Source organism: Chironomus tepperi, unplaced genomic scaffold (assembly GCF_022539635.2).
Source record: "Chironomus tepperi strain 1889 unplaced genomic scaffold, CSIRO-AGI_Ctep_v1 contig_8, whole genome shotgun sequence".
NCBI classification, from domain to species: domain Eukaryota; kingdom Metazoa; phylum Arthropoda; class Insecta; order Diptera; family Chironomidae; genus Chironomus; species Chironomus tepperi.
The window spans coordinates 637943-659126 of NW_027226130.1; the positions used below are offsets into that span (position 1 = coordinate 637943).

At 31.8% G+C, this 21184-nt stretch overlaps 1 protein-coding gene across 1 annotated transcript in view; it reads left to right on the forward strand.

Moving 5' to 3' along the window:
- The window catches only part of qless (decaprenyl diphosphate synthase subunit 1 qless), a 69305-nt gene extending 49920 nt beyond the window's left edge, over positions 1-19385 (forward strand). The window contains exons 6-8 of the mRNA XM_070652639.1: positions 11190-11321; positions 11626-11820; positions 14920-19385. Coding sequence (XP_070508740.1) covers positions 11190-11321; positions 11626-11820; positions 14920-15141 — 549 coding nt within the window. The 3' untranslated portion in view covers positions 15142-19385. The remainder of the gene's footprint in view (positions 1-11189; positions 11322-11625; positions 11821-14919) is intronic.
- Positions 19386-21184: the final 1799 nt, after the last annotated feature.

A 21184-nucleotide genomic window follows, 5' to 3' on the forward strand; every position in this document is an offset into this window, starting at 1 on the left:
AAATCCGGCTTCAGACCGAAAAAACTCTGACTTAAGGACAAAGTTACGCTGGTCTGTTGGATTGTTCGTACCAAGAATGTATACGACGTAGAAAATGCTGTTAATCCACCTCAGATCAGCGTAACTTAGTCCTCAAGACAGAGTTTAATCCGACTCCTGTCTAGAGGACAGAGTTAGGTACGTCAATTAATAAATTTGACATTGTATGGCAAGTTCCACAACAGTCAAATTCATTCCTAGACATAATGTCGACTCATCGCAGCCTGTTCCATTCCGGAAAGCTAATATGTCATCCAACAACCCCAGTTATGTCATCTAACCTAACAGTAAAGCAAAACTCCTCCTTTAATACTCTAATACTTGACAAATTAATCATCAAATGAGATAATAAAATCACTCATTAATGTAAATTTATTATATTAGCAACTAAATTTATATTGAAGAGTAAAAAAGTTTACTTAATGAAGCACTTAATGATTAATTGATGCTACGAAACAAAAAAAAACGCCGTCTAATTAATTCGAAATCACCGAAGACACACCTGTTCAAATAAATTACTATAATTGTGAATGAAGTCATTCTGACTCAGAATTTTGGAGTAGAATCAATCAAACGTGATCCAGATGAGTCTTATACGTCAACTGATGTTACTGTAATATCAGACATATCACCCAATAAGCAACAAATCAATATCAAATATCTGTTTACAAAATCTCACGCTTTTTTTGAAGACATTTTGTCGTCTTCTCACATTTCAAGTTTCTCTCTTTTTTGTTCGAGAATGTTTAAGAACACTTAATTCTGTTTTATGCAAATTACCGAAACGATTCTTCTTCATTTTATTGACCATCTCCACCTGTGTGATTCTTTTTGATGTTATTTTTTGGTTCCAATAAAGACGAAGTTATTCCATTAACAACAAAATCACGAGATTTGAGGTTTTGAATCAACAATTAGAACTTTTGTGTCTTCCTGTGGATATTAAAGGGCTTATAATGATTAATTTAGGGCTTAGTATTCATTTTTGGTTTTATTGTCAAATGATTGACTTCATTTTGGGTTTTTAATTCAATTTTAGAACTATTTGGGAAAACCCTCAACATAGAACATGCTAATTAACCCAACACAAGCTCAATGACAACAACTCGTCAAGTTAAAATCGTGTATTTTATGCAAACATCGCGAATATTTTCATTAGTGCTTAAATCACTGTTGTATCCTGTTTGATTATGCTAATTTTTCGCATTTATTAGTTTTGTAATATTTGATTTGATTTGCAAACATTTTTGGGGATTGTTTTTTTTTTGGTATTTGAAGTTTGAATTTATGATTTTTTTAGCAGGGAATTCACTTTTTTGATATTTATTTGTTTATCCAGAGAAAAATTGATTTTTGTAAATTTTGACATTCGCTCTTTGGTCTATAGAATGCTTAAGGATGGTTTTCTTGCTTATTCTAGTGATATAATATATTTCTATAATTCTAATGTCAAATTGTAAGGTTAAAGGATTTTAAATATATTGTAAAAATGTTATTCACCCAAATAGTGCGCTTAAGACGATATTACTTCCTGTAGCCTCCAAAGATAGACTGTTGGACTCATTTCCACTACATATGATTCGAAAAAGGACATGTTGAAAATTGCTCCTGTCGAGTCTCGAACCCATGACAGCAGGATCTGTGTTTCAATGTATAATTAGAAACCAAAGTCCTAAACCATTCGGCCACCAAGTCACTTTGACTAAATATTGTATTTGACCCATAAACCTCTACCTTAGCCTTTAAACTCAACTCCAAATGATTCAGATCTAAATTACAATATTTTCGCAACGCAAAATATTTTTTGGTGATTTTTTTGAACTATCCTATAAAAAACTTAATATTCGCAAAGTGTGATTTACCTGCCATTAACTATTTTGATGATTTTAGATTATTTTGATTGATTCGACATAACTAATAACATTTTAAACACCTTAATAATGCTTGATCATTATAAATAACAAAACTATTGCAGCATTCTTGATCATTTAATAACATTAAATGCTGCTCGTCATTCTGACAATGTTAATTTAAGCCATTCACATGAATTATTTTACTTGAGTAATTTAGACTTGCACGATTGTTTACAATAATAAAAGACCAACTAGAGACACGTTTAATCTAATAATAAAAAAGCCGCTTATGCTTATTTAATTCTTGCTAAACATCAACTCTTAAACGTTCAATAAATTGACATTCAATCTATGAGTAGACTTGTTGTTGAAGTGGTGGGCAATCTGTGTGATGTGATACACTAGTGTGGTATGGTGTCACTAGTGTGTCATGATGTCACTAGTCTGTCATGAATCTACTATTAAGTCATAGTGTCACTAGTGTGTCAGGGTGTCATTATTGTGCCATGGTGTCATTGATGTAACATGACGCTATTAGTATGTCATGGTTTCACTAACGTGTCATTGTGGTGTCACTAGTGTGTCATGGTGTCACTAATGTGCTATGGTGTCACTGGTGACTCACTATGTATGCCGTGTATGGTTTCGATCGATGCTTACCACCAAGATGTGCCATGAGACACAAAAGGTTGCCCACCACTTTGTTATTGTTTTTAATTCCCAATCGTGTGCGGTTCTGTCTTGTTTTTAAAAGAATTTCTATATTTTTCATTAATTATTAATCAATCATTATTTACCATCCAACTTGATGATGTCCTTCATGAAATATTTTGTAAAAAATAATAATAATTTTTATCGTTTAAAAAAAATCAACATGGATGAGGAAAAATGTGATTTAATTTAATTTTTATGTACACGTCCGCATATTACATCAATGAAATTAATATTTGTAAGAGTAAGCAGGGCATTAACGAAAAGAAACGGCAAAAGTTGTAAAACATTAAAACAAGCTAATTAATTAAGACCAACAATAAGTAGTCGTGCACAATTTCGAATCGAAAACAAAAACCTGTCTGAAAGAATTTTGATTAATTTAGATATTTTAATAAGCGCATGCATGCAGACATTCAGGAACGAGCATATGTTTTAACAAGCTTAATATCTATGTAACATGACATTGATTTTCATTTGCATCACACTTTGCATATGTGTGCGTAAATTTTGTCACTTTTTTTTGTTGTCATGAATTCCTTTTGATTATATGGATGGACGGATGACAACTTGTTGCGACACATTAGCAAGCAACACATGAGAAAAAAAATGTAGTGTTTAACCAGACAACGCCTTTATTAGCCAATTATTGTATTTAATGTCAATGATGTTTTGCTATTATTCAGTGTTTGTTATCTTTATCTCACTATGTGCTTGCGTCGTCCATCCACTTCAATTCATTCAGAAATTCAATTTTGTATACAAATATTGTCATTTGTTAATAAATCTTACAATGAATATTTGATGCATTTTTAAAATGACATCTATTGATGGTCATAATCGTAATGATGATTTTAATGGACATATTTTTATAGACCAATAATTGGCTATTTGGAAAACAATTAAATGTGGCAATAATTGTATTGTTGAAATCGTCATGTTGATGTTATGTAACAGTCATAAATCTTTTAAATATTTACAACTTGATGGGCTCATCATCGAGGTGTGCAAAGGGAAATTTGAGCTTTGAGTCGGATGCAACTTCTGCTTTACGATTTTTGAATGATGCAAAATTTCTGCTTCAGGATTTTCAAATGATGCAAAACTTTTGCTTCACTATTTTCAAATGATGCAAAATTCTGCTTCACAATTTTCAAAGGATGCAAAACTTCTGCTTCATAATTTTTAAAAGATCCAAAACTTTTGCTTCACAATTTTAAAATGATGCAAAACGTTTGCTTTACGATTTTTGAATGATGCAAAACTTTTGCTTCATTATTTTTGAATGATGCAAAATCATTCAACATTAAATTGCAAATTTAATGAAGCAAATTTTTCTGATCTGATGCAAACAAATTCTGCTTTCAACTCGTTAGTGATGCTGAAATTGCAATTCAAGATTTCCGCCTCAATCTTTTTGATGATGCAAAAAAAATTTTCTTTCAAAACTGATGCAACTTTTAATTTTTGTGTATTTGTTGAAATTCCATTGGCACACCTAGACTCTATTTTCTGTATTAAATATCATTGCACCTTTTTGTGTTGAATGACTGTTATTTGAGAAATGCACTGCAACAGTAGTAAATGAAGCTATAAAAATCAAATATCGTCATGACTGTACAAATTGAATCACAATATGTAATTTATTTTTTTATTATTTTCATTAACATGCCTAATTTTATCACCAATTGTTAAGTTTACATAATATTTTAGATAATAATTTGAATTACAATTGAAACTGTAAATAGAATCAAGTGTCATTCCTGGAAAAAGCATCGATAATCAAAATATTCTTTGGCATTATTAACACAAAAATTCAATTATTTGCTCATGTTCAAATAGCACTTAAAGTTTATGTAATCACGACGAATTCAATTTATTTCTCCAATCAATAGTCATGTAAATTCTTTGAGTAAAGATACGATCGTTAGTGTCACAGAAAAGAATATTTTCCTATATATGAGAAATGCTAAAATTCAACTGAATAGGCAGATATAGCTAGGAGATAATATGTATGTAAAAATATATAAGAATTCCTAATACTATTGTTCTTCGAATCTTGTTTTACTCTTAAATATATTTTAAATAATTCAAAAAAAAAACTAGCTATGATTCTTATCTTACAATGCTGCCTATATACTCGTTCATTGATAAATATTCAAAAAATTCCATCATTAATGGCATGAAAATGCGTGACACAGAAATCTATGAATATCAATAGAATATTTAGTTAGCTTCTTTAAATCGCCATTTGGCCTCTTTTAAGCTCAAGATGTAGGTAGCTTATAGAGTTTTCTCCATTTGTTTGTCAATACAATTACTATTTATTATATTTTTGTAACTGTTACGTATTATGAAATAGATTTTGATGCGTACCGTGCGAATATATATGGAAATTTTTAAAATTCTTTAATTGGTTGTGGGTTTTAGTGATTAATGTTTGAAATTAAGAGATACTTACCACTAGACTACCGAGGAAAATTAATTATTGACATGAAATTTGTAAGAATACCGTAAATTTCATCAATTTTTCAACAGAAATTGCAAAAAAATAGAATTTTCTAAACTAGGATTCGAACTAAAGCTGTTCAAGAATTCAGTGGAAATTCTATACCAAAACTTTAACCACTATGCCATTGACTGTTCCAAGTTCATCTGACACAATGTTAATATAAGGTAGAGCTTAAAATAGTCTTGACTTTTCCATACAAAATCCTAGCTAGGACTATAGTCTACTCCAAACTCTAATAAAACCTTTAATTCCTCGACATTTTAAATGCGATCACAACCTAGTACAACTTAAGTATCACTAACATCTAAAGAGTTCTTAGACACACGTTTAGCTTTATTGATTTAAGTTGTTATTCTACCAAATGGCCAAACAACAATTTGTAAGATAAAATGTTTTTAAACCCATTTCAAAAATCTGTGTAAGCCCAAATGTATTAATTGGGACCTTTTGCTACTCATAAAAGATTTTTATAAGGTTTTAGCTCTTAATTTTTTAATTATCTCATTGGGTGGCTTAAAATGTATTTGCAATGTTGATGATCATAAAAATAAGTTCAAAAGAAGTAGATTTTATGTCTTTTTTGAGTCATCTAAACATCTTCATTCACAATATTCTCAATTTAAGGTTATTGCTTTAATCTCAATAACCGAGAAGCTCCTAATTTACACTTTAACTCAATAATGACACTCAGTTTTGTCGAAATCTATTTATTTATCCATTAAAGTTCTTGAAAAAAGTTTCATTAGACATTGTGGTTATTCGCCTTTACTACTGCCTACGCGGTTTCTAGCTTTTAGTAAATCATTTTTTTGCTAATTTATGTGAAGACATGAAATCTCACAAAAAAATATATATAGTCAAGTTATTGTTGAGCATCTTCATTATTTAGTTCTAAAAGTTGCTAATTTACGACTGTCTAAATAACATTTTTGGATTCTGAGAATAGAATGGACGTATGACTAATTTATATGAAGGGATGGATAGAACTGGAATTTTTTACCGGTGTAGACTGATTTTATGGTTGTCAATCTGTTATCAAGCGGTCATAGATTGCTTTGTTGGCGCTTTCAAGGGGAAAGAGGGGGTGCTTGGTTGTCAACCAGGGAGGTCAACACCTTTTTGAACGGAATGCCTCGGGGCAACTTCCATAGCTGTTTATTGTTTACAAGTCGCAATTCCCAAAACCTTCGTAATCTTGAATACCCAAATCTGTCAATTCAATATCAAATTTCAAAAATCCTTAAACAAGATCAATAAATTTAATCCAAGGATTCAATAATAATTACCATACCATTTCAAAAATTGGACTAATATTCTCACGAATAAGGCGATAATCTGTCGAAAATTAATAACGTCAAAGACTAAACATAAGTTAATTAATAATTCAATAGAATTAATTAATTTAATGCTAATTTATTAATTATGAACTACCTGTGATTTAAGAATAAGTGTGGATTATGAATGAACCTGCGTAGTTATAATTGAATCAAATCAAGATGAAGACGATGCTAATGATGACTATTTGACATGATATGTGAGATCAATAGTTAAATGGCATCACATTAAACACGGAAATTTGTCTTTCACACAGGCATTAAATTGAAGTTTTCAGTTTCTAAAAATAAATCTTTTCATATTTCCTGAATTAAGCTAATAAATTAATTGATTCTCGTTATTAATTAAGATTTTTAACAATTAATTGATTTTTGAATGCTCATGCAATGTTAAGGCTTCTTTATAATGACATCGAAATTCACAGCTATTTACCACAAAATCTCATGAACAATGTTATTGTCCAGCCTGTTTAGTGAGTCAGTGTCATCAATAATCTGAGTAACAATCGATTGAATCTAATTTAAACTAGATTATCTCATCAAAAACCAGTCAGACTCCATTTTTGGGATTAAGGCAATAAAATTTATTCAAATACGTCGTTTATGTTCTGCAAAAATACAGTTTTTGCTCAGACGTCCATGTGAAACATTTTCATTGACACTTCAGCCTTCCCAAAAATGAGGATCAAAAAAATTACACAAAATACTTGTCCACAACTTAATTTCCGAACCAAACGACGAACATTTGCGACAATAGAATTTCAATAAGTTTCAACATCTTCACCGCAGCTTCACATCCACAAAGCGTCAAGGACAGCTATCGATAGTCAATAGCTGACCCGTTTGAATGTCCATTTGTTGTGTATTAATTTTTTTACGCCGAGTTTTGCTAGACTTAACGACGTAAAAATTAAAAAAAAAAAAATATTAATGATTACATTTAGAGATATTTGAAGCTGTCAAAAAGAAAAAGACGCAGATGTCGGTGTGTCGTTTTGACTGTTTATCGACAATAACTGAATTGGGGTTTTTCTGTTCTATTTATTTGCTAAAATTTGAATGACAAAAATCAGTTAATCGATAAAAAGTCCGGCCTAGGTCGATGTGGCGCTTGTTTGGTGCCGGATTCGGTTTCACTGTAACGCCAGTCTGATGCTGGATGTCAGATCGATGAACTAATTTGTGGCTTTTCGAAAAAGCAAGCTAGACTTCATTTCCGACTACTTTTTAACAGCTGTGGCTCCTATGTACCCTAATTTGAAGCAAAACCTTACTTTATGCTAGAAAAATGCGCTTATGCCTTCATCAAGTAACAAAATCTACTAATTTTTTAATGTAAAATATAACAAGCTTGTTACTGCCTTAATCTGCCGTATTTCTATGCAAATTTGATTGATAAAAGATGATTTGTCAGATGTGATAAAGCTGGGTGTTGTCATACGATATTTCTGTAGATATAAAACATCCAAAAATTAGACTATATGTCGATTAAAATCTTTTATAGGCTTGCGATATCACAAATTGAGTGATGCCTTATTGTAGCAGCAACAAGAAACTCTTTAAATTTTAAAATCCTTCCTCAAATTAATCTCGTGATTTCAAAATCATGTGATTAATATTGGCACATGCATGACCACTAAGGAGATTCTATAGAATTGATTTTGCGATTGTTTTGTGCTTAAATGTGGGCTTCTTCTTTTCATTAAACTTGTCAAGTCTCATCGACTCCTTTTGTTGCCTTCTTGACAAATTAATTTTTTTTTGTATGACATAAATTTTTTCTGTTATTTGTGATGAATAATATTTAATTTATTTATTATTGAGCTTTATTTCGCCTCGAAGCTCAGTCTTTTTCGCAAACTATTGTGAAATCTGGTTTCGAAATGTTGGTTTTTTTTGATAGACATATGTGAACTCTATGTGACTGAAGTATCTTTTTATTATTGATAGATTTTTAATCTTTCAATTTGTTATTTAAATTGTGTTTTAAAAAAATTAAATATTAATGAGCATAAAAATGGCAAATTAATTTATGATCTTTGGATTGTGTTGAGAGATGTTCGGAGATCATAAAAGTGGTTTTGGCATAAAAGCAGTTGAATTTTGAGCATTGTGGATCAAAATGGAGTTGGCAGGACTCTAACGCATAACGGCTGGTTCAATTTTGAATTCCGTCTTTAAGAGTCCTGCCAAAATTAGTTCAAAACACAAAAATAGTGTAAAACATCATCAAAATTCCCAAAACATCAAAATTTGACTAAAATTCATCAAAATTCGACCAAAATTTGACCAAAATTCATCCAATTGTCACTGAACACTGCTCCAAATAGTCATTAAATCCCAAAACCCACCAAACCCATCAATCACTCCAGTTAAAAGCTGTTAAATCTCATCCGCAACATCATCTAATTTATTTAATCGAATTTCAACGCAATTAACACTAATTAATTAACATAAATGAATATTCATGAATGAATTTCTAAAAATCAATTTGCATGTCTTAATTGCAATTTATGCAACTACCTTTTTTTGTAGTCAATATTGGATTACCAAATGCTATCCTAAATGGCAAAAATATTTCAAAGCTGCTTGGTCGCTTTCATTAGATGTTCAATGCAAAAATGTCAAATTTTCCTTCAAGGACTCAAAAATCAAAAGCTTCACCAGACACAAGATCGACAACTGACAAAAGTCAATACCTTATTTTAGTGTAAATTATCAACACGTACAGCATTGACAAATAAACGAAAACTAAATCTTCCGCAAAAATTTAATTTATGTATCACGCACATTCTGGTTTTATGGACTTGAAGCTGTTTCAAGAATTAATCCCGAATGATACATGATGGTTGATATATCAGAAGTCTGGCACTAGGATGACATGACTCTGGGATGACGTTGGATTCATATTAAAAATTTCACAAATTTGGTTTTAATCCGGCACCTGACCCGCGTGCCTCTGAAATGATGCCGGTTTAAAACCGAATCCGGCACAGAATCAGAGGATTTAAATCAAATTTAGCATCAAGTCAGAGTCACGCCGAACTGATTTTGGGATGGTATTGGCTTTAAATCGAGTCCAGGTCCAAGTCAGAGGATCAAAGCCGAATTTGACACCAACTCAGAGTTACTCCGACTTGATTCGATGATAGTTTCGGATTCAATTCGAGTTCTGTCTAATTCAGAGGATCAAAACCGAATCCAGCACCAAGTCAGAGTCACACAGTCTTGATTCCGAATTATTGATCGATCAACCAACTTGTGCCATTCGGGAAATTGTCCAAAATATTTGCCAGACTTGAACAAATTAACCTCAAAAGTCTTCGCCTTCATATCTTGTATTTTATTAACATTGAAGCTGTAAATTTTACACAAAATCAAATATTTTTATATCACATACTTATTTATCTATATATTTCACGGGTAAGATAGTAAATGTGACGGATAGATATCAATGTTAAACAATCAATAACCGGATTCACAATACATGTATGCATAAATGCCTGTCAAAAATTATTTAAGTAAAAAAAATCTTATTTCACACAAAAAAAAAGCAACTGTGAGGAAGGAGGAGAAGAAAAAAAAATCAGATGTCAACATGAGTTTCATCTCATTGCATAATTGAGTTGGCAAACTATGCTTACTTACATATTCACTAACTGTCGCTTGACTAAAAATGAACTGTGAGGCCCAAAACGAGAAGATGAAGAAAATACAAGATTTTTTTTTTTCTTTCATACTTTAAACTTGTAAATGGTGAAAATGTGAAGCTTTTAATTTTCTTTGATTGTTACTTGCTTTGCCGCAACTTGTCAGGGGCTTAAGATATGAAAATAAGTTTAAAGTGTTACTGGTTGTAAGGTAGTTGGCGGGTATTAATGACTTATTGAGATAAAATTGATTGAATTGTCATCATTTTAAAGGTGTTGAATTTTTAAAGGGATCAGAAGGACTTAGGGTGAGAAACGAAGGCAATGTTGCCCAAAATGAGTGTCGCGACACATAATTGGCTTACCACTCAGTTGTGGCGTGACACAAAAGAGTTTGCCCAAAATGTGTGTCGCGACACATAAGTTGCTTACTACGAAGATGCGGCGTGACACAAAAGAGTTTGGACAACACTAAACTAAGCTGTGTGGATGGTATTTGTATTAAGTTAGTGATACTACTGCCTAGCTTCTCAGCCTGAGTGAATTCTAACCTAAAACCACTTTAGTCTCCTCAATGTCTACCCAAACCTCCATAATACAACACCAAACACCCCAAACCGCTTCAAAAATCCATCCAATCTCTACAAAAATCCAGCTCTAGTGTCCATCAAACTTTGAACGACAGCTACAGAGAGAGCTCAATGCTCTCTGTGGTCAGTCAATTATGTAATTGTTTATCATCATAATGAACAAAAGAAAACGTACATTGTGACACCTGTGATAGAGCTTATGCGGCAGTAAATAAAAAAAAAAAGTCATAGTAAATTGAGATAAAGATGTATGTTGAAGGTCTGATGCATAAAAATTGAACATAAAGCATAGCTTAACATATTAATAATTATGTTTTGTTACCAACTTTGATTTGATTTGATTACAATGAAGCATAATGATAATCATGTTTAATTGATTATTTATGAAGTGTAAAAATCTCTTTTTTTTATCCAGTTGTGCAATTTTGAATGGTTTTTCATCATCTATAGCTTTTTATGACTGTTGATAATTTATGACATAATTTTCTTTATTTTTTCAGGTCTTGAATGATTTAGTACAAGGGGAATTCATGCAACTGGGTGCAAAGGAGACAGAAAATGAACGCTTTTCGCACTATTTCACAAAGACCTACAGAAAAACAGCATCACTGATTGCAAATTCGTGCAAAGGTGTAAGTATTTGGCATGGTCATGTAGTTTCGGGGTTCTTAGATGCTGAGAATCTTGAAAATTCATGGAAATGGCCTAAATAAATCAAAATACATCCCTCAATCTGGTGGTAGGCAACTGTCACGAAGCACAATGACGGTGGAAAGCCTAACGACGGTGGCAAGCCACGATAGAATCTGTTCACGACATGTGGTTCATGTCACACTACTGTGTCGCACCACACATGTTGCCCACCACTCCCTCAAACCATCAATTCATCCAAATTAACTAATCACGTATCTAATTTCCTCAATTTTTTACTTCCAGTCTGCTACAATCGCTGGAGCTGATCCACAGATCGTCGAGACTGCATTCCAGTACGGTAAAAATTTCGGTTTGGCCTTCCAATTTGTTGACGATCTTTTAGATTTTGTGTCATCATCCGAGACAATGGGTAAACCAACAGCAGCAGATTTAAAACTCGGTCTTGCTACTGCACCTGTTCTTTTTGCCTGCGAAAAGGTAAGAATATAATTAATTAATAACTAGCTATTAACGTTAGTCACTTCCGAATCGATATGAAGGCATGATAATCTTATAGTTATGCTTGAGTGCCTGCCTATGAGCATATTATATGCTTTAATTTGATGATTATAGTGATGAAAATTGAGGCTACCTGTTCGGTCAATGTCTATGCTGCTACATTGACCAAATTTTGTTTTATGACCATTATTTGCTATTGTGATCAATGAACTTGACACAAGACACTGTTGACTTAAATTTTTACATTTTTTGAATGGCACAACAGACATAATTTATGGGAAAGAAATTCATTTATGACAAATGATGATGATTATTGTGTCTGATTGATTATTGTGGTTGATGGATTATTTTAGACAAGGTGGAGACAAATTTTGAAATGTTGAATGGATATTGATGATCTGTTGAGACATTGAATTGATTTTGGGTTATTGGAATTTTTTGGGGAACTTTTATGTCTGATTTTTGGGTTGTTCCTGGCTATTATACATAGTTTTTTCATCATTGGAGTCAAATGTGAGTCATTTTTTGGGTACGGTGACTCAAGTGTAGTTTAAGATGTGCCTTATTGCAGATCTTACGAGTACCAAGCTTGAAACGGTTCAAAATGTTGCTTAAGCCATGATTGAGAATGCAAGGCAGAATTGTCCACACTGTGTGCCGTGGAAATGACTTGAACTGCATTCCGCATGCTGCTTCGGTTCTAATTCACAATTAAGGTGCGCCGAATACACAAGATTGAACCACACTGACCTAAAGCTATTATTGAGATCTCGAAAGTTCATTTTAGATGCAGACCTAAATCATGCTTGAATGATTCCTCCTTGATTCTAATTCGCGTGTCCATAAGCATTCATAATTAACTAACCAGCACAAGTCAACACAAGGACTATGGACTATGGATTAACCAGCACACGGATATTACCCAAATTAAACTTCTTTACATCAATCACTTCCGTCCTGTAAATCAACAATAATAAAAATATTTTTGTTAATTGATGTTCATCATTTAAAATAGCTGTTTATGCTGTTTACCAACTTTTAATTCAATTGCATGTCAAGATAGTTCATGGCTGAGACCAAACAATGAGCAATCATGTGATGATTAAAGATTCTTAAAAGTTGTGTTAAACTTTTTTACGCAATTGTGTTATTTTTCCACACATTTTTTAATATTTTTTATGTAACAACCTTGCGAATGCAAAATTTGACACAAATGATGACTAACAGGAGGAACTGAAAGTTTTGATAACTTAATTTGTGAAAGAAGTGGCATTGAGCAAGCCAAGAACGTTCATTTAAAGCCCACGATGATTAATTATGACTCAATAAAGCTTCCTTGCTTCTGCAACAATAACAATATTGAACCAGTGACTTGAATGAATGAAGCTGCATGCAATAAAATTGCTCATTCATAAATCACTTTAGATCTCCTACTGAAGATTTTATCTATGTGTAAATTAAACCACACGGCTCCATTGTTGCATTTACTGCCAAAATTCAATGAATTCCTGCTCACAGGCTGTCTTCAATTATTCATGGGATCACAAAAGTCTAAAAATTCCAAATATTCGATGATTCAATCTTTAAATCCGCAACAAAAAAATCTGGGTCAAAACTGTCCAGATGAGCACGCTACTCATTACTCATCAGAAGGTCAGCAAACCCAAAAAATCAGACTCCGTCATCAATTCACTCAAAATCTACCTGAATCATATTAATTTGACATCAAAACTCCTTAATTGTGAAAAGTATGCCAAAAACCCCATTCCAAAGCCTTTAATCATCCAAAAATAAACATTCCATATGCAAATTCAATATCCAATGATGACTTTACCATTACAAAATGATCCCATTTTTGTCATTATCGACCTTAGACAGTTAGTCACGTGCCTCTTCAATCTAAATTATTCAAGTCCGTAAAAATCGAAAGCTTAATTTTTGCAATATGTGATTTACATGACGAAATGATTAGATGAATCAGCACATTGAATCTAATGAAGAAGTTTTGATCCGCAATTTTATTTTTTTTTTTAAAAAATCCTTGATCACGACTGTGTCTATTGTTGATACGGATATAAGCAAAGAAAATAAAAAATGTCTGTTTATTACACAGTGCGCAATTCTTTTGTTTAATTTTTGCGTCAGTTAAGACACTATATGAGTAAATTGCGAATTTCCAAATGTTGCTCATGTGATTATAGCTAACCATAGTTGGCAGGGGTTGACTGTGGAGGCATCTTCATCTTTAGAGGCTCCAGTGAGTCCGGACTCACTGAGTATGGGACAGTATGGGGTATGTTCACAGTTGATCTAACAGAAAAGGTACAGTTCTGAAAAATAGATCCCAATCGGGATTCGAACCAAGGTCCAACAATTTTCACTAACCAGTAGAGACTCCAGTGAGTCTGAATTCCTAAATGCTTGAGGATAGGATTTGAACCCACGTCCTCCGATTTACAATAAGTAGCATGCTCCTACCACTCGGCCATCCTGGGCTATTAGACTACATTGCAAATTACCATATATAAGTCACACATCTTCTGTATCCCCCTTACTACTGCACTCCTAATTATATACTGCTAATAAGCCATTACGGAAATCCCAATCTCAACAATAACAAAAGGTCAACAATCTGCTTCCCATACCTCTGATCATAAGGATTCCAAATAATTCCCAACTGCTTCTCACATGCTCCCTACCTAACAACATTCTATTTGGGGAATATCCAAGGAATTTCTAGAAATTCTTTCAAAACCTTCTCAACACGTGATATAAAAATTGAATAAGTAGACGAACTTTTCAGCACGTCTAACATTTGACCATCAATAAGTCATAATTTTTTGCGATATTCTTCTTTGCTAAATGTCGAATTATCAATGGTGTTGAAGAAGAAGAATATATTGTATAATATTCAACACAGTCAGTAATCAACTTAGGTGTCGATGATGCTAATAAAGATTTTAGCGTATTTTCCGGACGAGATACTTGACCACACGAGTCGGCACTTTATATTATTTATTCTTATTCACAATTTACTGATGCTTATTTTGCTAATTTAATTTTTTTTGTTCATTTCAGTATCCCGAGTTAAATCCCATGATAATGAGACGTTTTAAAGAGCCTGGTGATGTTGAGAAGGCATTTGAGCTTGTACATAAATCACAGGGACTGGAACAAACACGCTTTTTGGCCCGTAAACATTGCCTCGAAGCCATTAAATTAGCAAACAAGTTAGCTGAATCACCATACCAAAAGGGCCTTGTTGACATTATGGATTTGGTACTGAATCGAATGAAATAAGACCTTTGATTAATTTTTTTTTTCTGTTACTGTTAATTTTTTTTTTTTTATTATTTTCTAATTGAAAAGAACCTTTTTTTTTGAGAGAAAAGAGAAATATGAAAAAAATTATAAAAAATTGTACGTTTATACAAGTGTGCCTGTGTGTATGTGTGTGCATGTAAAAATAATATTTTATATTTATCATGCTTTGGACATGTCGAAATTGGACAATTTTTTTAATCATGCAAAATGATTTTGGGACATCAAAATCACTCAAGCATTCAAATGTCCACAGCATGATATAAATAAGGATTGAGACGTATCATAAAAAGAGGAAAAAAATCAAGTTTTTTTAAAAAAATATATAGTTATGATGGTTTTTATAGAAAAAAAAAATAAATATGATATACATAATAAAAAAATTGATAACAGTATGCAACATGTGTGTAAAAAGGACCAGAAATAAGAGAAGGAAAAAGTTTCTTGTCAAACTACGAAAAAAAATTACTTTATTTATCCACTGGATGAGGTTTAAGTTCTGTATTAAGTAAGTTAGAGTCTTGCTATCGCATGAGTCATGTGTAGTAGCTCTTATGAGATACTCACCACTATACTACCGAGGAAATTTTAGTTTTGACTGACTTTAAGTTGGTTTTGAGTCTAGGGTTGGTGTTTCGAGTGTATTTTTGCTTTTCTAGATAGAATTGCCAAGGTATGCCTGATTAACCGACTTTTAGGCGTATTCAGAGATATTGTCAACACCGCTGACAATGTCAAGTGTCTATAAGTGCAGCTAGGGGAGATTACAGAACGTAGTTAGGTAGTACTCTCCCCCAAGGGTCTCTATGAGCAGTTAGCTTCCTCCCTGTACACAAAGAACCTATTCAAAGCGATAGTAAAGAGACTATATAATCCAACAGTTATTCTATAGCTTTAATACTCACAACTTATCAATCCTAGTGACCACAAACTATACAGAACAAAAACTCAAATCCAGATGTCGTTTTAAAAATTTCTTCCCTTCTTTTTTTACCTCCAATAATCTTTTTCTCCCAAGTTGTAATTCCAATATCAATAATTATTATTATTAATATTATTATAATATTATTAAAAAAATTTAATATAATTTACTTTCTATTATTATTATTGATTATTGAGTATATTATGAATAATTAAAAAAAAACTATATCGGTTTATTCCCCTTTTTGACATGATGGAAATGATATGATAAATGGAAACAAAATAATAAAAAAAAATCAATAAAGAAATTGAAGAAAAGAGAAATAATTTGTAAAGTATGCTGCAATATTGTTGTGTAACAATTAAAAATATGAATAAATGAAGTAAATTTAAAACAAATTTGTTCATTTTTTAAGAAGTAGCAAGCAAGATAAAAAAAAGTTCTTAAGTTATTTTATATCTCCTGTAAATTCTCTTTTTATATGTGTAATCTTATAGCTCATAACAAAATGAATGAATTAAGACAGTCGTATTTCAATAATTATTCAAATATTTTATGATCGGAATTAAACAAATTTTAAATAAACAAAAAAAAAACATAACTGCCTTTAGATAATTATTGAATGCATATTGAATACTCATCTCAGTAAATAATACATCAAGGAAGTCATATGTTGCGGAAAATAAAATACATACACACACAAGCACATCTTGGTATATTTGAAAAAACCTTTTTGATTTATTAATTTTGAACAATGATTTGTGTGTTTTTCTATTTTATTATCCATTATTTTATTCATATTTCTTTCAAAAGTAAATACCTTAACAAATGCTGAAGCATACTTGAACATCTCGTATAAAAATTTTTTTTTTGTAAAATATTTCATCACATTTGATATTTTCGAGGACATTTGACATGTGGTTATTGATAAAATTATGTTTACATGCACAAATAATTGTACAATTGTGAGATACTCACCACTAGACTACCGAGGATATTTATAACCGAACAGCATAACATGTTCGTTAGGGCACTTCTACGTCGCCGTATTAACGGTATGGCGTGAAGTTGTTCTAACGGCATCGTGAAGGCTGATTTCGAACCATTTTTAAGGGCGACAAGTGCGGTTCGCTTCATTGTGTCGCTTGAGATGTTTGTAGCTTAATTGACACTAGATCTGTATCAATGCTATAATGCTGTTCATTGATATACGTTGGTAACAGCTCATTTTCATTGGTATGGACTAGTTCAATGCGCTTTCCTATGTAACACCTTAGGTCTCAAGACATCCTTAAGAGTATCCCATACAGCACAACATTATACCAACCCAAATCTAACCAGAATCCCCTCATTTGTCGTCAAATGTGTATTTGTAAATATATGAATTCTTTGTTCTTTATATTTCATAATGTTTCTTATACAACAACAATGCATTTTGTTATATTACTCAATCATGTTGTTCAATTTCATACGAAAGAATATAGATTTATTATTTACTGGGATTATGTGCAATCAAAAAATATTAAGTTATATTGTTAATTAAAATGCCAACATTAAATTACAAAAGAAAGGTTATTTCTTTAAAAATTTGTAAATTATAGTTACTTCAATTAGCTGTTTGGTCAGATGATGCTAGCTGTTGAAAATTTTTCTAAAAGAAGTAATTTTTATTTTGTTATTTAATGTCAAGCAGCTCAAATTTTAGCAAAACTCAGATTGTACAGACAAAAAAAAATCTTTAAGTGGCCTTTTCCTCAATGCAATAATGCTAGTTTGAAGAAGATATATAAAAAAAGAAAAAAAAAATAATTTGTAATTCCCTTACTTCTTATTATTTATTTTAATTACTCTATTATGGTCTTTGAAACACAATCTGTTTAGATTAACAAAAGATTATGAAACATTTACTTTCCTCTTTTTTTTCTTCAATAAATGGAAATTCTTTTGTATGAAAAACAAATAATCTTTTTTTAATTTTTAATAATTTTTTCAGTTTTTAATTGCATTTTTAATTGCAACTTTAATAATTTTACGGAACAAAGAATTCATTTTTTAAGAAATTTGTAAATAATTTTTTGTCAATTTTTACGTTTCTATTCATATCTTCTGTTTAAATTGTTCACTTTATACTGCCAATATCTGTAAAATCTATTGACTAACATAAATTCTTGTTATATCACTAAGTTAATATTAAATGTATATGTATTGGAATTAAATGGGTAATGAGTGAATGGTAATGAATAATTTGTATAAACAACTCGAATAATTAGAATTGAATATGGATTGTTATTGACTTATATTGTGACTTTTATTGCAAATTGACCAGTAGCTACCAATCTGGTCTTGTAGAGTAGCTAATGAAGGTGCTAAATTAATTAATTTCAAAAGTTCATGGGCTGAGAGTTAAGATCATGCCGAGACAAAATCAAACCGTCACAGTGACAGGAGGGTCATCATAGTCTAACGAACACGTTGTGCTGTTCGGGCATATAATTTGAAATTTTATAGCTTCTTAATTGGTTTATCCTGTATCTATACCACTCAGGGGCGCTTACATTATTGGTTTAGGGTCAACACCCGTCCATCCGTCAGTACTACTTGGTGATTTAAGGGAGGAGGTTGGTTCCAATCTCCACTCCTCCTTTATATACAATTCTTTATTTCAATACTTATCTGATATTAGCTCTGATAATAGAAAACTCAACACAACAACCTCAAGATCATAGGTTCAGTATCTTTGAGCTCTACTCAAGATTAGGGGCCGATTTCTCCTGGACTGACAATGTATGTTTTGCTTATCAGGAGCATATTCAGAGAGATTTTAGGTGGTCAAACCCGCTAGGGTTTTTGAGTCGAAAATCTCATACCCTCGACCCTCTTGGATGCACCCGTGACACCTAGTATGTGGTACAACTGAATCTGTGCTATAGAATCAGTCCCAATACACACAAATTCAATCCCTATCAATTCAAATTATATCGAGCAATTGAAAAAAAAATTAATATCAAAACTAGAGAGAACAAAGTTAAAGCGCCTGATGTGTGAGACTCATAAGACGCATAAGTAGGAAAGTTATTAAAAAAAATGAAACACCTCTTATTGTTAGACATATTATTATATATCACTATAAAAAAAATTCTTTTTGTTATGTTATTCTTGAGTGAGAGACTTAATTAATATTATTATTAACACACAATATATATATGTATAGCATCTATTAACTATTATCTTGTAATTTTTTTTTATATAATGCATTATTTTGGAGGAATTGTATAAATGAGAATCTATTGTCTTAGAATAATTCCTGTCTTTTATTCTTTTGCCTTTCTTAACAAAATCCATCGATTCAACTTACATGAAAATTTAATTTTTTTTATACACAACATATGTTAAATATGGAACTAATGATGATTCAAATTGTTTCGACAGAGTTTAAGCAAATCAATTTTTTGAGGAAAATTGTAAATTCATGATTGCAAAATCAGACAGAACTTTTTAAAGAGAAATAAAATGAAATCAAAAAAAAAATTTAAATTGTTTAATTTTGTGTTGAATGTTCCAGCTTGTTGGATTACGGTAATAGCTACAATAGACGGATACTCAGAATCTTGTGGACTGGAAATCCAAAGAAGAGAAGATTATTCTTTAAACGAAGAGCTTTTAGCAAATCAACAAGATATTAATAAAGAGATTCAGATGAGGAAGTACGGATTGAACATACTTACTTACTTCGCTGGCCCAGTTGTGATCGATGACCTCTTTCAGATGTTGCCTAAAACCAGCTATATCGCTGGCTTTCGTTGGTTTGTCAATTTCCGATTCCAAATGCAATACTATCTCGATCAACAGCTTCATTTCCATGAGATCTTTGGCCGGATTGGACAGAAAGAAGCTCCTAAAGATTCATGGCGCAAAACAGTGATGAAAGAATGTCAACTCAACGTTCGGACAGAGAATTTGTACGAATCAGGTGACAGACCCAGAAATAGAGTCCGATAGAAAGCAGTTTATTTTAACCTAAGTTCCACACATGAGCATGGCTACAGTAAGTGATCATATCGGCAACACTATATAAAATGATTGAGACATTGATTTCTGGTGGGATTCAAACCCACCTACTCATAAAAGATTGATACAGATATCCTCCGTCTGTTGCCTCACTTCTCGGCCACAAATGCCTTTCACTCGCACTGGCAGTTTTGCCTATATATGGATCGTTACTCCAGATACAACTCTGCTCAAACACCTTAAACTTCAACTAAGTTTTGCCAAGTTTTATAAATTTTGATAAACATCACCCTTGAAAATTTTAGAATTCACCCTTTTATGAAGGCTAAGTCTGAATACTTGAAAATAATTATGGCAATAAAATACATTTTCTGGATAAGAATCAAAGGCGAGAAGTTCAACGCTGGAATTAGCATTTAGACGTATCAATAAATTTATTTTTGAGGGACATGAAGGATATGGGCTCAAAGTACGAAAAATTTGAGGAAAGGGAGCTGCAAACTTTTTCATTGAAAAATTGTAGAAAATTGAAGATTTTATTCCAAAAGAAGATAGAAGGGGTTTAACCCCACTAAATGGACCCCAGACGCATATCCGAAATTTATATTTCAAACTCCATTCAAGTTACAAGAACAAACTCGTATTAGCTTCAAACCCCTTTTCAAATTCAATTAATCAAGTAACCCTCAATAAACATGTTCCAAAAAAATTAATCAAAAATCAACAAAATACACAATAAATAATTAATATAAATCACCATATCTCCTGGCAAATACCTATTCATTATAAAAATCTCTGTGAATTCTAATAAAATTTACAATTTTTCATGATCGCATAAAGCAATAAAAAAATATGTAAAAAAAAATTTGCCGTTGTCCTATATCAAAAATTATTCCGTCGAGGAATGTTGATTATTGAAATGTGGATAAGGAGACATCACCGGATTGTACGAAAACTCAAAAATCCATTCGACTGCCTACCGTTTGAACATTTATGTATGTGTATATCTGTGTACTGTTCCATAATGCACGAGAAGCAGCCCTCACAAATAGAAAATGAGTAGGAATTGACTTGTGATTTATTGAAGGATAT